The sequence below is a fragment of the Hordeum vulgare genome, chromosome 5H, assembly GCF_904849725.1.
Source record: "Hordeum vulgare subsp. vulgare chromosome 5H, MorexV3_pseudomolecules_assembly, whole genome shotgun sequence".
Classification (NCBI taxonomy): domain Eukaryota; kingdom Viridiplantae; phylum Streptophyta; class Magnoliopsida; order Poales; family Poaceae; genus Hordeum; species Hordeum vulgare.
In genome coordinates this window covers 561664409-561679976 of record NC_058522.1, presented here as the reverse complement: position 1 = coordinate 561679976, position 15568 = coordinate 561664409, and the positions used below count along the sequence as shown (strand labels likewise).

At 44.1% G+C, this 15568-nt stretch overlaps 2 protein-coding genes and 1 long non-coding RNA gene across 3 annotated transcripts; 2 read left to right on the top strand and 1 right to left on the bottom strand.

Moving 5' to 3' along the window:
- The first annotated feature begins 5075 nt into the window (after positions 1–5075).
- Positions 5076–5423, top strand: LOC123397313 (GDSL esterase/lipase LIP-4-like). The gene has a single exon (XM_045091912.1). It carries the CDS (start codon positions 5076–5078, stop codon positions 5421–5423), a length of 348 nt encoding a protein of 115 aa, XP_044947847.1.
- A 1350-nt stretch (positions 5424–6773) lies between these two features.
- Positions 6774–9059, top strand: LOC123453009 (40S ribosomal protein S23). The gene is made up of 4 exons (XM_045129767.1): positions 6774–6929; positions 8148–8303; positions 8534–8660; positions 8756–9059. Exons 1-4 carry the CDS (start codon positions 6925–6927, stop codon positions 8894–8896), a joined length of 429 nt encoding a protein of 142 aa, XP_044985702.1. The 5' UTR covers positions 6774–6924; the 3' UTR covers positions 8897–9059.
- LOC123453012 lies at positions 8891–11058 on the bottom strand. Its single transcript, XR_006632688.1, has 2 exons — positions 10827–11058; positions 8891–9707 (listed from the first exon to the last, which is right to left on the bottom strand). It is a non-coding gene; the product is annotated as an uncharacterized LOC123453012 (long non-coding RNA).
- Positions 11059–15568: the final 4510 nt, after the last annotated feature.

Below are 15568 nucleotides of genomic sequence, written 5' to 3'. Positions count from 1 at the left end.
CGGGAAATGGAGCCGGGAAAAATAGCTAAGGTTGAAAAAAATAAATCCCATGCACCTATTGGCTTAGCTAAGACCAATTAATCCTGTCAGGGATTTATTGGTCTTGGCTAGGCCGACAAGAACTAATTGGCCTACCCAGGGCCGATTAGTCCCTGCCATGCACCCACATGCAGGTTGATAGGCTTGTCGGCCTAACCAAGGCCGACTGGGACTAATTGGTATTGGTTAGGCCGATTAGTCCCTGTCGGCCACGCCTAAGCCGAGGCAGGTATATTTTTGAAATTTTTTAAATTTAAGCATTATTTTTCAAAAAGAATAAAAAATGCTATATTTAAAAAAAAAATAGCCCCTTTTGGTTCACAGCACTGAAGAAAAATGTTCACCCTACATTTAAAAAAATGTTCAATCCTGCATAAACAATGTTCATCGTGTATAGAAGTTATGTTCATGTGCATTGAAAAATAATTTATCATTTTTATTCAAAAATGTTCAATTTGTATTTGACTAATGTTGACGGTATACTAAGAAATTGTCCAGTGAGTATTTTAAATCCTTTTTTTAAAAATGTCCACAGTTCAAAAAAATTGTTCACAATTTTAGAAAATGTTCAAGTTTTACAAATGGATATTTGTAAATTTTACGATTTCCAAACATTGGTCGCATTTAAGAAAAAAATGTTCACATTTTCGTCCAAGAAATTTCGAATAAACAGCCGGTTTTCGGACTGTAATTTATAGGTAGTGCTCCATATCAGCTGTAGTCAGTCCCTAGCTCAGCTGGCTAGCACTGCTAGTAAGTGTCGTGAGATTTGTGGTGTTCGATTCCTAGCCGGTGCGCAAAACCCTATTCGTCGCATTCTGCCGCAAGTTGTTCATCTTTCTCACCCCGTGATAGGCAACGTTTAGGCTGGCCCGTTTTGGGAACCTTCTCAGCGATCCTGGTTTTGGAAACCTTTTCCAGATTTCCGGCCAGATTTTTGTTGAGTTTAGGAAACTTCCACAAGGTTCCTCAACCGGGTTTTTTCTTGTTATTTTCCTTTTTTTCCCCGGTTTCTTTTTTTCTGTTTATTTTTCTTTACGTTTTTCCCTTTTTGTTTCCTTTTTATTTTCTCTCAATTTCATTTTATTTTTCCAAATTAGTTTCCCCCTTTTCTTTTTCTTTATATTTATTTCCCTTTTAGGTTTTCTCCTTTTCCTTTAATTTATTGTTTTGTAAAAAGGAAAGAAAAGTTCTCCTGGCTGGGAATTTCAAAAAATATTCTCTTTTTTAAAATTTATTCATCTCCCCTAATAATAAAGCAGCTACTGCTTCTGCCGTACGTTGGGGATATTTTGCAAAAAAGTCCCTGTCTTTTCAAGTAATTAATCCGCCGTCCCTTTTTAAGTGACTAACAAAAAAACGTTTTGTTCTTACAAAAAGAACCTCGTGCTTTGGAGTATTCCACCCGAGATTCTTCTGTTAAGATAAGGTTTCGGTGGTCACGGCCGAGGTGAGGAGGCGCGCCCCGGCGCCGGCGCCGACCAGCACGCGCCGAGGGCTCCCGCGGTGCTGACGGAGGCGAGGCGGCCGGACGTGCGGCCGCGAAGACCACTCATAAATTCCGCCTCTTCCTTTCTTCTTCTTTCAGATCTGCTCCGTGCTTCCTCTTCCTCCTCGCATCGCTTTTGCCAACCCAACCAACCAACCGTGCTTCTCGCCGGAGAGAGCAGGGCAGGGCGCCGTTCGTTCCTGCTCTTCCTCCCACTTGGAGAAAAATCTTTCTTCTTGTCCGCCATTCTTTTTTAAGTTTAGTTTCTTCCAGTACGAGTTTCTTGTTTCTGTTGAATTCTTCCTCTTCCTGTGCGAGCCAAACTCCCACCCTTCTTGGAGCAGAAATTGACCTTTTGTTTTCTTGCTCGTCTCTGCCGATTTGTTCTTGAGACACCCTCCTTTTTTCCGCCACAAGCTATCATCTTCGATGGGCAACGCGTTCGCGTGCATGCCGCGCAAGGAGCACCGGGGCGCAGCCGCGATGTCGCGCAGCAAGCGGATGGGGAGCGCCCGCCTGCCGCGCCACGGCACGGCCAAGCTCACGCCGGCCGAGGAGGAGCTCCTGCGCCGAGAGGCGCTCGCCATGGCCATCCACCAGCACCTCGACGCCGGCGGCTCCATCTCGCGCCGCATCGACGCCGGCGCCGGCTCCATGACCCAATGAATCGGCCCCGGCTCCACCAGCTCCCAACGCCATGGCAACCTCCCGGACTCCGTCACCAATGCCACCAAGGCTGTAAGCCTCCCCCGCCTTTCTCTCGTTCTGCTCCATGCTCCCTCCCTTGTACGTAGCATCCTTGCGTCTTGTTCTTGCCTAGAAAAATATATCTACAATGTTATATTCTACAGTAGTAATTAACAAGTTCATTGTCAAAGAAAGTTCTGAATTTCTTTGTGAATTAGTACAGAGGTTGGTCCAGTTGCAAACTGTACTTTAGAGTTTTATTCAGATATCATTTCATCCTTTGTTGCTTCAGTCTTTCAGAGTTTTGGGATCCAAATTGATCCTGCACGAGGAGGAGGAGGGGCAGGTTGTGGCGATGGAGGGCTGGCTCCAGTCGATGGGGACGAGCTACACGCGAGCGACGGCGACGGCTTGGGATGGCGAGGGATCTGCAACTCTGGCACAATTATTTCTAATTAGTAGTTGAAGCTTTGAAGTTTCTCGCAGGGATTCTGACGGATGAAGGAGCTACGGTGCGGCATCGTCAATGGAGCAGCCGGGTGCGCGGCAGAGCGCGCTCGCATCTGCTCGCGTACGCGGACATGAATGCTACACTGGTTCATGGAAACATTGGAGCCAAATTATTCTGGTCCATTCAGACGGGAATTTAGCGTACATACACCATGATGCACTCAAGTTTCTCCTGCTAGAACGAAGTTGTGCCAACACATACCATCCTAGACAGCAAATTGGATCTTTTTCATATCATGTTTTTATTCTATCAATTTTAAATAAAGTGTAAATGGAGAAATCCAATTGGTTGGTCATGTAATGGTTTGATTCTTTAGTGTGGAAAATCATTATCTTTTTTCATAATCTTGAAGCTATTTTGTTAGCTAGCAAAATCATTTAGTTACATTAAAAGGTTCCAAAATTTGATTGTACTGTTGACAACCCAGTGCAACACACGGGCACTTTTACTAGTATTTTCCAAAAGGTGTTTGTATATCACTAAATGTTCAGGAATTTTAAAAAATGTTCTCATTTTCAAAAATTTGTTTCAATCTTTTTAAGAAGTGATGTTGTTTTGAAAATTTCTACGATATTCAAAATAAAATTCACAAATTTAATTATTTGTCCATGGATTCAAGAAAAGGCCCATTTTCTTTGAAAATTTGTTCACAGAAAAAATGTTCATGGTTTTAAAATTTGTTTACAATTCAAAAAATGTTCACGGTTCACGGTTCTATTTTTTTTGTTCGGAATATGTAAAAACATCCTTTTTCCATTTTTTTTAAATTATCAAAATGTTCGTAGTTATATATTTTTCTAAATTTCACAAAATATTCCTTTTTCAAATATTTAATTTCAGAATTTTATAATTTGGTCACGTATTCAAAAATTATTCCTGTTGTTGAATATGTGTTCGGAAATCCAGTAAATGCTTGCACATTTTCGAAATGAACACTTCCAATAAGGTACACTTTTTTAAAAGCACCTTCACAAAATTTGTTCTTGTTTTCCGAAATGTTCAGATAATTTTCAAAATCTATTTCAAGTTTCAAATTTCGTTCACATTTCTCAAACAAGAATTTGGCTTCCAAAACGTGTTCAATTTTCAAAAGTCTATATGCTGCACTATTGTTGATATTTGCCGCGTACAGGTATATATTCAACTGTAACGACGCCTTCGAAGCAGAGATTCATGCCTTAATGCAAGGTATGGCACTGGCTTTGCAGCATTCGGATATGCCCGTCATTGTTCAGTCAGATTCTTCAAACGCTTTGGCCACCATTGAAGGCGATGCTTGGTCTAGGTCGGCCTATGAACACTTAGCTGAGGAGATTAAATCTCTTATGGTTGATAGAGAGTTTATTCCTTTGAAAATTAGTAGAGATCAGAATAGGGTAGCACATCACCTTTCTGTAAGGATTTGTTATCTCGAGATTGTAACCCGAGTTGTTTGGAATAAAACTCTCTTTAACCTCGCAAAAAAAAAAACGTTGACATGTAGTGACTTGCTCTGGTCTCTGGCAACACTTGTGGTGGAAAGTGATGTCACGGTTCGATTCCTTTCTGCTTCACTTCTGTTTTTTCGATTTTTACCGTTGTAGACACACCTCGCGCGTTGCCTCTCAGTGCGCCGGCCCAGCCGCACGCCTTCTGTGCGCGCGCTGGTTATTCGCCATAAAATGCGGCAAATAGAAGGTCGAGAGGAACTAGTTAGCGAACGCTTCCTCGCGAGCCTTCAAGCGTTCGCTTCCATGCACCGCCACTTGGCGCGTTTTTAGCCGCCACCACGTGTCGCGCTCTGAGTGTTTTCTTCGTATTTTTATTTTATTTTTTCCCATGCGTTTTCATCTTTTTTGAATGGTTTTTTTTCGATTTTTTTGGTGTTATGGGTTTTCACCGTTTTTTCGTAATTTTGGACGAAAAAATATATTATTTTTCGTGAAAAAACATGTTTTTTCCTTTTCGAGAGGCACGGTTAAGGGTGTAGGGCGAGCGGGACTGCCCGCTAAGCCGCAACGCCGCCCCGCGAAAAAAGCCTAGCAGGTGCCGTTGGGTTGACCGCTTCATCTCAAGCGGGATCAGACGGCATTACCGCTTCGCCCGTCGGGTGTTCCGTGTATCCCGCATATCTCCTCGCGCTTCTTGGCGGCTCCATGCCGTGAGGCAAGCAGACAGCTAGCGGCATCCCTCGTTCCCCGAGGAGATCTTGCTCCTGCAGCAGTCGAGAGCTGAGAGCCAAGAGACGAGAGCACGCAACGCCGACATGGCCGGCAGCGATGAGGTCAACTGAAACGAGTGCAAGGTCCGTCCGTTTCCATCCTCCGTGTGCGTGTAGGCGCCGCCGCATGAGTTCCGAGAGGGAGCTACATGGCGCGGCACATGCTACAGACAGACAGATACAGAGGTCCAATGTCGTCAATGTCGGCAACAGCATCAGCTACAGCAGGCGGCAGCACGCCACGCCCAGCCCTTCCCCTCGCTCAGGCAGTGGCCCTGGCCCTGGCGCTGGCGCTCTCGCCGTCGCCGACGCTGGCCGGGTTCAGCTTTGGCCTGGGCGCCCGGCAGGTGGTGTTCAACTTCAGCGACTCCAACTCCGACACGGGCGATATGGCGGCGGCCAAGGCGTGGCGCATCGCGCAGCCGGAGGGCCGCGCCTTGTTCCACCGCCCCACCGACCGCTTCTACGACGGCCGACTCATCATTGACTTCCTGTGAGCGTCCTTTCCCAAATCCCGATCTGTTGCATCCATCCATCTACCAACAAGCAACAAATCATTCATCGGCATCCATCCATCCATCTGTTGCAGGAGACGGCGCAGGGGCTGACCCGGACCACATCCCTGCGAGGCTGCTGCTCATCCAGGACCACGGCGCAGGGGTTGCTGCTCATCCAGGACCACGGTGAGAAGGAGATGATACGCCTCGCCGCTGTTGATCTCGTCGCCCTCGGGCCCCGCTCCTGATGTTCTCGACGAGCAACAACAACACTGCCTGCGTCGACTGTCTGGCGGGTTTTGACGGGTTCACGCTGGCTGCCGCGTTGTCTGCCAAATGGGAAGTGACGTGAGGCGGGCTGCCCGCGGTAGCCGCTAAAAACACATGCTCCCGCTTCGGTGTTCGGCGGACAGCCGCATCCCGTCCCGCCTGCAACCTGAGGCACGGTTGTGCCTCTCGCGAAGGCAAAACCGTACCTCTCGGAAAGAAAAAAACATGTTTTCATTTTCTTTGTGAAAGGCACAGTTTTGTTTTCACGAAAGGGACGGTTTTGCCTTCGCGAGAGGCACGCCCGTGTCTTTCGGAAAGGAAAAAATGTGTTTTTTGTTTTTTCTTTTCGAGAGACACAGTTTGCCTTCGTGAGAGGCACGCCCCTGAAAGGAGGAAAACGCATTTTCTGTCTTTTTTTGCGAGTGGCATGGGTTTGTTTCCGCGAAAAGCACGGTTTTGCCTTTGCGAGAGGCACGCCCGTGCCTCTCCCAAAAAGGGGAAAATTTTTGTTTTCTGCTCTCTTTTTTTTTCGCGAGAGGCACGGTTTTGCTTCCGCGAGAAGCACGACCCGTGCCTCTCGAAAAAGGAAAAAACCGTGTTTTTTTGTTTTTTTCTATCAGGTAAGGCACGTTTTATTGTCCTTTTTTTCTTTTGGTTTTTTTCATGAAAATTTTTCATCAAAATATATCAACGTAGGGATCTAGCTATGAAGATTTCAACGCGAGAAAGCCAACGATGAAAACGGTTCGAGATTTGAACCCACGGTTTAGGAGATAAAACATTTTAAAAATACGGACCTACGAAAAAAGAGAAAACTCCCTGGTTGCAACAAGTGACGCGCATACAGTGCGTTATTTTTCACAACCTGTAAAAATGAGAGTAATCGTTGTAAGGTGTGTATTCGCTAACTAGTGATTTCGTAGAAGGTCCCGGTGCGCTTTTCTTTTTGCCATTCGCTCTGCGCTTGCGAACTGGCCTGGCCATTTTCCCGCCCTTTAGCGATACTTGCTCGTTTTGACGCTCAACAAATTTGGCCCAACTAAAGAGGCCCATGCCAATGAATTACTGAGCCTGGCACATCTTCCTCCGATAAACCCTTGGCCCACTCCCCACCTCCTCCAAGTCCCAAACCAAGAGACCTTTCCGCCGCCGCCGCTAGCTCTAGCGCCCTCGCCGTCGGCCGCAGCCAAGCTCCCGACTCGAGCTTCGCGGCCTCCCTCGCCGGTCCAACATGGGGTAATTTAACATTCTGTACTCTAGATTCGATTGTCGACAAGTCCCGCTCTGTTCCGTTCGATTTTGCTGTATCAACAGATCTGCTAGAGAGCACCTCCATCTTAGATGTGTTCTTCTGGATTATAGACCCTTGTCCGACGCATATATGAAATTTGAAGTGGATTCTTAAGAGTAGTGATCCGTATTGCTTCCGTGCTTAATTCAAATCGCGTGCATACCAACAAAATCCGCTGTGATTTGAGTTTACTTTAAAAAATGGTGGAATTGGCTTAGCAGGGGGGCTGGCCTCACTAGTACTAACATTCGACACCTTGATGGCCTTTGCGGTTTATCTTTGGCGTGGGCAGTACTAGTTATGGTCTGAAATGTTGCTTGGTTTAGTTGTACAAATCGTTCACCTTAAATCCTGCTTTTGCTTTCACGGTCTTGCCGTCAGTTGTCTGTAAATTTGATGCTACTTGCTGCACCCTTCTCTATTGATTGAAGAAGCAAACACCTCTCCTGTGCAAGTGCTCTAGTTACTCCTATCTATTTCCTTTTGCATTAACAAGGTACCAGAATATGCATTTCTGCAGTAGGCCTGAGAATGATCCGGACCATGTAGCTTTCTAAGCCCATGTATCAGATGTACTTTGAGTCAGCTTGTCCTGATTTCTGGATTAGTGCAGTTTTGTGTATCCAGAGTGAGAAGTTTATTCCAGTGTAGATAATTTAACTTAGTTTATGAAGATCAGGTGTTGAGCCATGACTGTTCAGTGTGATTTTTAATAGACCGCTGAAGACTTATCTGCACGATAAATTTTTATTTGCATTCACTGTCAAAAAGTTCCTTAAATTGGCTAGTGTAAGAAACTCAGGTTGTTGCAATCAGATACGGGATGTATTACTTAGCAAGGTCTTGTATTTGTGTTTTCTTCTTCTAATTCTGCTTTATTATTATCTTTTGTTCAGTGGATCTTTGTGTAATATTCTTGTTAATTGCTTGTCAAGTTGAAATGTTGAATGGAAAAATATGTCAGCAATATTGAACTTCTCTATTCTAATATGGATGCAATTGCTTCCATATACTGTACTAATTCAATTTAATATGGATGTAACTGCGTTCATTTACTGTAGTCATGTCTCATGTGCTTGTACGTTTGATCAAGCTGGAGCTTTTTATGGTAAGCTTGTTCTCATATGGTTCCTGAATCCTAACGTTTTGCAATGCTGATGCAGTAAGACACGTGGTATGGGAGCTGGGCGCAAGCTCAAGACCCACAGGAGGAACCAGCGGTGGGCCGACAAAGCCTACAAGAAGAGCCATCTGGGGAACGAGTGGAAGAAGCCCTTTGCTGGTTCATCCCACGCAAAGGGGATTGTCCTTGAAAAGATGTAAGTTCGGTCAACAACTAATACCCGTTTCTTCTTCTTAAGAAGCCCTTTGCTGGTTCATCCTACGCAAAGGGGATTGTCCTTGAAAAGATGTAAGTTCGATCAACTACTAATACCCGTTTCTTCTTCTGAAGAAGAAGAACAATTCGATCAACTACTAATACTTGTTTCTTCGTCTTCTGAAGAAGAACGATTGATAACTGACGCAACACTGCTTGCATTATATGTAGTGGCATTGAGGCCAAGCAGCCCAACTCTGCCATCCGTAAGTGCGCTCGTGTCCAGCTGGTGAAGAATGGAAAGAAGATTGCCGCCTTTGTGCCAAACGACGGTTGCCTGAACTTCATCGAGGAAAATGTAAGTACTATTTCTGCCTCCGGAACTTCACTGTCAACTAGTATGTGTCAGACCCCTCTCTCTGCTTGTTAACACTGCCCGTGATGAATGTGTAGGACGAGGTGCTCATCGCCGGTTTCGGTCGGAAGGGGCATGCCGTGGGAGACATTCCCGGTGTCCGGTTCAAGGTGGTGAAGGTGTCCGGCGTGTCCCTCCTTGCCCTCTTCAAGGAAAAGAAGGAGAAGCCCAGATCCTAAAATGGCATCCTAAAATGGCCCCTCTCCATTCTTCCAAGATCGTCACGGCAGCCATGAAAACTTGCATCCTGCTGGTTACTCGCAATGTCTTTTAGCCTGTGGATCTTAGTTCTTGTCAACGAAACATCTGAATTCTAAGCTGCCAAGTTTCAGTTTCTACTTCCGCCTCCGTTTGTGTGTGTGTGTGCGCGCGTATCATATTGCTGTGATATTTGACGTACCGTCATGGTCCTGCTATCTTTTTCAGCCTTCATTCATTCATGTGCTGCTATTTTTTTAACACACCCAAAACACGCAAATGCATCTCAAAATAAATATGATATATTTTGTTAAGATGCCCCTTGCCATGTTAAGATACATCAATGGAGACAGATGTAAACTGATAAGAAGCAGTAGCCGAAGGCAAAATCCAGCAGTTTCAGTGCTTGATCCGGGGACGGGGCCACTCCAGCGACCAAAGGGTGGCCAGACCCGTTCGCCCTTCCAGTTCTCTCTTTTGTTAAGTGTCATGGAACAAGAAGTGCGGTTCTATAAAAAGCTAAAAGGCCGTGCATATGGTGAGTTGGTTTTGTCAAGAATCAACAACACAGAGTTGACTAACATGAAAGGCCCCCCTATAGCTTTAACGTGTGCGCTCCATTTCCTGAAGGTTGACACACAACCAAGGCCATGTTTATATATGTTCCCATCAACCCAACATCCCGCGATGATCGAAGCAAGGTATCCCAACTCATAGGTCACTCTCAAGATAGAAGATGCATCTTGGTCTCCAACTCGAGGCATCCTAATAAATCCTATAATAACAAAGCACCTGAAAAAATGTTTGAGAAGAAGCAATTAATACTGGTAAGGTACTTATGCTTGTAAAATGTATATACTGGAAATAACAAACAAATCAAATGACTTAAAAAAACATAAATCAGATCATGGTGGCTGGAAAATTCAGTGGGTTTTAAGCACCTAAAAAAATGTTTGAGAAGAAGCAATTAATACTGGTAAGGTACTTATGTTTGTGAAAATGTATATACTGGAAATAACAAACAAATCAAATGACATAAAAAACATAAATCAGATAATGGTGGCTGGAAAATTCAGTGGGTTTTGGTTGTCAAGTTTGTTTCAGTTGGCATGTAATGATAGCTCAATGCTGAACTTTGATTGCCGTGGCCTATCTAAAAACACAAATGATCAGTGGGTTCTAACTACGTGTTTTACAGTACTTGTTAATGTGTATTCCGTTGTGTGACTAATGCTGTTGGTAATATGCAAATACTGAAACGGGGGTTATCATAATTCGAAGAAAAATCAAATTATAAGGCAGGGCTCAACAATATCCATGGCTCCATGCACATCTAAAATCCTGAAGAGTAATAGAACAGTGAAAGAAATATCTAGTCTACAAAATGTTACTCTATTAAGGTTCCCATGTTTGTAAAAAAAAGGGTGTCTGAATACATGAGTTGAACAAGAATTCAAATACTCGCTCTGTTCACTTTTATAAGGTGTTATAGAAGTTTCAGACAACGTGCAAAATAGCTTAATAATAGTTGTCTGAAACGACTTACAAAAGTGAACGGAGGGAGTAACAAACATATAAATCAAATTATAGGAAAGTGAATCTCCATCTTCGTAAAAGTCTAAGAAACACAGATAATTATCGAACCATCAACTAACAAAAAGAACAACCATAATCATACTACTACATAATTTCAGAACCACCAAAAGGATGGTGAAGCAGAGAGTGGGCTCACTGTTGTCTACCAGCACTAATATATTTGATTTGATACAGATGCAGAGGCCATGAGCATAGGAAAGTAAGCGACAAACAAGTAATTCTTTTAGTGATAATAAATAGCCATGAACTTCGAAAAGTACTGCAACACGCAGTCTCTCAGCAAGGATTACAGGGCTAGAAGTCGCAACTCCAGACCTGAACAGGGGACAGTCAACATAAATACGAGTGCTCGCGACTGCGGGTGTGTGAGCGAAACTCCTAATCGCTGTCCGGCCTTGCTTGGATGCGTTTCAGAAACGAACAAGTAATCCCCAAAACCACAGGCAGGGGCGGATCTATGCGCACCCAGCAATTGAGTGTGGGATCTAGCAAATCGCTGCCATCGAAGAGAAATTAACTAATCGCTGGATGAAAAACAAGCAAGCTCATGTACCTGGAAACCAAAAGGAAAGGCTATTCCGACGGGGGCGGCGCGCGTGAGAGGTGGAAGGAGGCGACGGATCGAGGCGTCGGCGACGGCGACGGCGACTTATTATTAGAGCTTTTTTACCGTACCCTGTACTGTTGAAAGGGGAGGCAGCAGTATAACATAATCAACCCGTCAATTTCCCAAGGGTACGATGGGTAGAAAAATATGTTAGTTAATTTACTAACTATGAAGCAGACTTCACGCCCACGAAGCGGTGCCCTGGTCCTTTGCGTCCTTATCCTTGTCGCGGCTCCTGCTCCTTCTCCCTGCCGTCGCCGCCGCCGCCACCCGTCGCCGCTGCCGCCGCCCGTCGCTCTAGCCCCGCCCTCGAGGACCTCAGCGGCTCCCTGCTCCTTCTCCCTGCCGTTGCCGCTGCCGCCACTCGCCGCCGTGGCCACCGCCGCTCGCGTCGTTCTCCCTGTCGCCGCGGCTCCCTGCTCCTTCTCCCTGGCGTCGCCGCCGCCGCCACTCGCCGCCGTGGCCACCGCCGCTCGCGTCGTTCTCCCTGTCGCCGCTGCGGCCGCCACCGCCACTCGACATAGTTGGCCCCGCCATCTTGGACCTCCGCGGCGCGTCCTCAACCTGGTAAGGTCTCTGTTCTGTTCGAATCCCCTGTTGAATAAATCCTAGTGCATCTTCCTCTATCAGATAGCTAGTTTTCTGAAACTGTACAGTAGCGAATCGTGAGGTCTACTCTTGCTTTTGTAATTCAGAATAAGAGGAATATAACTGTAGTAAGAAAAGTTGCAGCTTTCAGGCAACACAAACACACTGTCCACTTCTCTGTCAGTTCATTGCAATTGCGTTCTTCAATCTTCAGTGATAACATCCCCTCTGAACAGAGATCATCATAATCTGCGTGTTACTCCCCTATGGGTTTTGGTTAAATCACTCTTCTAGTTTGACCTTTGGACAAATCTGCATATTCCTACTAGTTTGGCCTTTGGACAAATCTCCATATTCCTATTAGTCTGCCGGTAGTACTAAATTGTTTCTGCTTAAATCACTCTTCTATGGTGCTGGTTCTGTTGGTGCAAATCAGGAAGTGCTTACTGGAGTATATCTAATGTTTCTGTTTGATTATGTACACAAGCATTGTTACTGATACGTGTTTTAGTTTCATGGGTGGAATTCAAATAACTTAGATTTGATTCTTTTTAATTGCAGGGTTTGACATGGAATATGGGAGTGCCACCCTCGAGAACATTGCAGAATATGACATGGTGCTCAGTCAAATTTTTGGCAGCGAGGAAGAAGGTTACAATTACTATAATGCATATGCTCGGTCAAAGGGTTTTGGTGTTAGGAAGGAAGAACTGACCAGGAAGTCGGGCACGAACATAGCTTTTCGTCGCCTCTATGTCTGTTGTAAAGAAGGATATCGGGCGAGGAAGCACTTCAAAAAAACTGAACGAGTGCGAACTCCTAGGCCGCTGTCACGTTGTGGATGTGGCGCCCGGATGGAGATCGAGCTTCGTATGGATAATGGTGAATGATTTGTAAAAGATTTTGTGGACGAACATAACCATCCACTCGCTAAGCCTGACCAGACAGCTTTCATAAGATCACATCGCGGACTGAGGGGAACCTTCCGTTGCTCCAGGTTAACCCTCATAGTAATCATGTAGATGTAGGATTGTATCACAATATGATACAGTGACTAACATCCAAATTTTGCAGTTTTGGTTCTGGGAGAAGCGTCGTCTAGATAGATTAGACAGAACAATTGATTACAGCAAACGAGATACACCACTCGTCCAATACTGGGATGAGCCGAAAGCGCGCAAAGTCTGTGCTATTTTTGATAAGCACGGCCTTGAGGCCGGAGAGGTACATAAATTACGTAACGTTCAGCATTTGTATTTATTCTTCCATATTTTTATTATTAAAATTATAACCAACTGTATCAATTTATTTCAGACCGTACATGACCTGAAGGAGCCTTGGGACGTACCAAGGTCACCGACACATGAGATGTTTGATGAATTGCCACCAACAAATTCGAAGGTAATTTTTTTATTCTTAAGTTATGTACTCCCTCCGTCCCAAAATAAATATCGTTGTTCTAGTACAAAATTTGTATTAACTTAGTGTTAAATGTGCGACACTTATTTTGGGACGGAGGGAGTACTTTTTTGTGACCCAATGAGTTACTAATTTTCTTTATTTTTGGTCTACATCTGGTGCTAGCGCTTCATGACGCCGTTTTAAGAATGAGAAAAGACTTGATGGAACAGCATCTTCAGACACGTGTACAAATGTTGCACAAATTCAGACAACTCAAAGGCATGCAACTCCATATGGAAGCAGCATTTCGGAATGGTTGCGAAAAACTTGATACTTGGAAGGATTTTGACATCAACACATGGACAGTTAAAGTTATCAAAAATATACCACAACAGCAAGACAGGTACTGTACACAACATTTAAAACCACACATTTAGTTTTGGTACCAAAAATTAGTTATAACAATCCATATGATTGCAGCATGTCATGTGGGCTTTTTTCGGTAAAGAACATGGAAAAGTTTACAGGCAACGATCTAGATGGAGCCTACACAGCAGTACGATGTCCACACTTATTTTAACCATATCATTCGTAATTTTACACCCGTGAAACTAACTCAACCTATTATGCAGGATGACATCCCCAGGTTCAGGAAACAACTCAGCGCCCTCCTAGTGGAGTCTACATTCAACTCAAAAGGACGGCGAAACGGCGAGGAGTAGAAGATAGTCAAAGTCATTAATGAAGGATGAAGAGAGTTGAAAGTTGTCAGAATTTGCTAGTTTTTCTACAATAAAATTAGGATTAATATTTGTTTAAACTTTATGCTTGTATTTTTTATGTTGGGATAATGTGTGCAATTTCATCTTGACTGTAAAGTACATCTTTCCTTTCTAGTTGAAGTTAGATGGAGGTCCTTACGTGTCAGCAGGATTGCATAGCCCAATATCCTACCTTCTTAGTTAATTTTGGAAGCTATTGTTGACCACACATTATTACGGGTTCTGTATGCCAAACAATTTTCTCTGTTTAATGCAAAATTTAATATAGAACCATCTTTGTGTGCCTGGGTGGGTAAAGACTACAGTGAGTTACGAATAACCTGAACATCCATACGTGTACCAAACTGGCTCAAGCATAGAAGACAATAGGAGAGTAATTTTATATTTCAACAATGCATCAAACCCAAGGTACCATAAAAGAGCTCAAGAATAAAATAGCTAGTGGTCATACCTACTGTGACACCATTTTTTGCACTTTCAACTAGAGCCGCATCTATTATATCTTTGAGAGGGACGAGTTTCAGTCCCCTTTTCACAGCATTGCATGTAATCACAACCTTAGGCTTGCACTCAGTGATCCTCTGGGCTATTGCATCGGCGGAGAAGCCAGCAAATACGACCTGAATATAGTTCAGCGTCATAACATGGCAACATGCATAGGGTAAATCAGAATAACTGGAAATGCGAACTGGGGTACAACTTGCAGAGTGAACAGGACCAATGCGACTGCATGCAAGCATTGCAATAGGCAGCTCCATGAGCATTGGCAAGTAGATCACCACAGCATCACCTTTTTCAACCCTGACACTCTTCGCATAATTGACCAGCTGCAAAAAACCACCCCAAAACAATTAAACCATGTCTGCACACATCAGGACATGTTACATGCAATCGTTCCACCATAATAACATATTTACCTGCCAAACCGTATCCAAGAGCTCTGAGTATGTGGTTCCGAGGCCGAGCAGTAGACACCAGCTTTTAATGCTAGCTGCAAAATCATTGTCAATGATAGATTAGTGTTGTGATTTGTTGAAATAGAATAACAGAAACATATTAGAAATAATTAAGATTCAACCTGACACTTGGCTCTATTTTCATCCGACCTTGTCAATGCATGAAAGTTCTTTGCTGGTAGGTTCGGCGCATTTTTCACGCAGATCAAAGCACTACAAGAAGCAGATACTCCAAGTGTCTTCCGTCGATCATGGTGCCATGCTCCCATCCTTTCCGATCCCTGATTTTCAAGGGACCATGTGCACTCTGCAAAATTTAGGAGTGTTAGATAGTTGTACAGATCAGATCAGACCAGGTTCTCTCTGCTGCAAAATTTAGGAGTTTTAGAGAATTGGAGCCAGAGACTAACCCGAGATTTTTCTCTATTGGTTTTCTAAACTGTTTTCCCTCATGTGCTAATTAGTTCAGGGATTGGACGAAAATTCAGTGTAAGCCTTTTTTTCAGTCCACAGCTTTGAATGATAAAATCTACCAGAAATCCGTAAGATCTGTAGTTCTTCGAGACAAAAAAATTTAAGGGCAGATTTACCCTGAAGACGAGAACAACAAATCATCTCAAGAAACACCACAACAAGAAAAACAAGCCCTAAAATCCAATAAAAAGAATTGTGTCGCAGAGGATAAAACACATACAGTTTTTCTCCCAATGGAATCCTACAAGC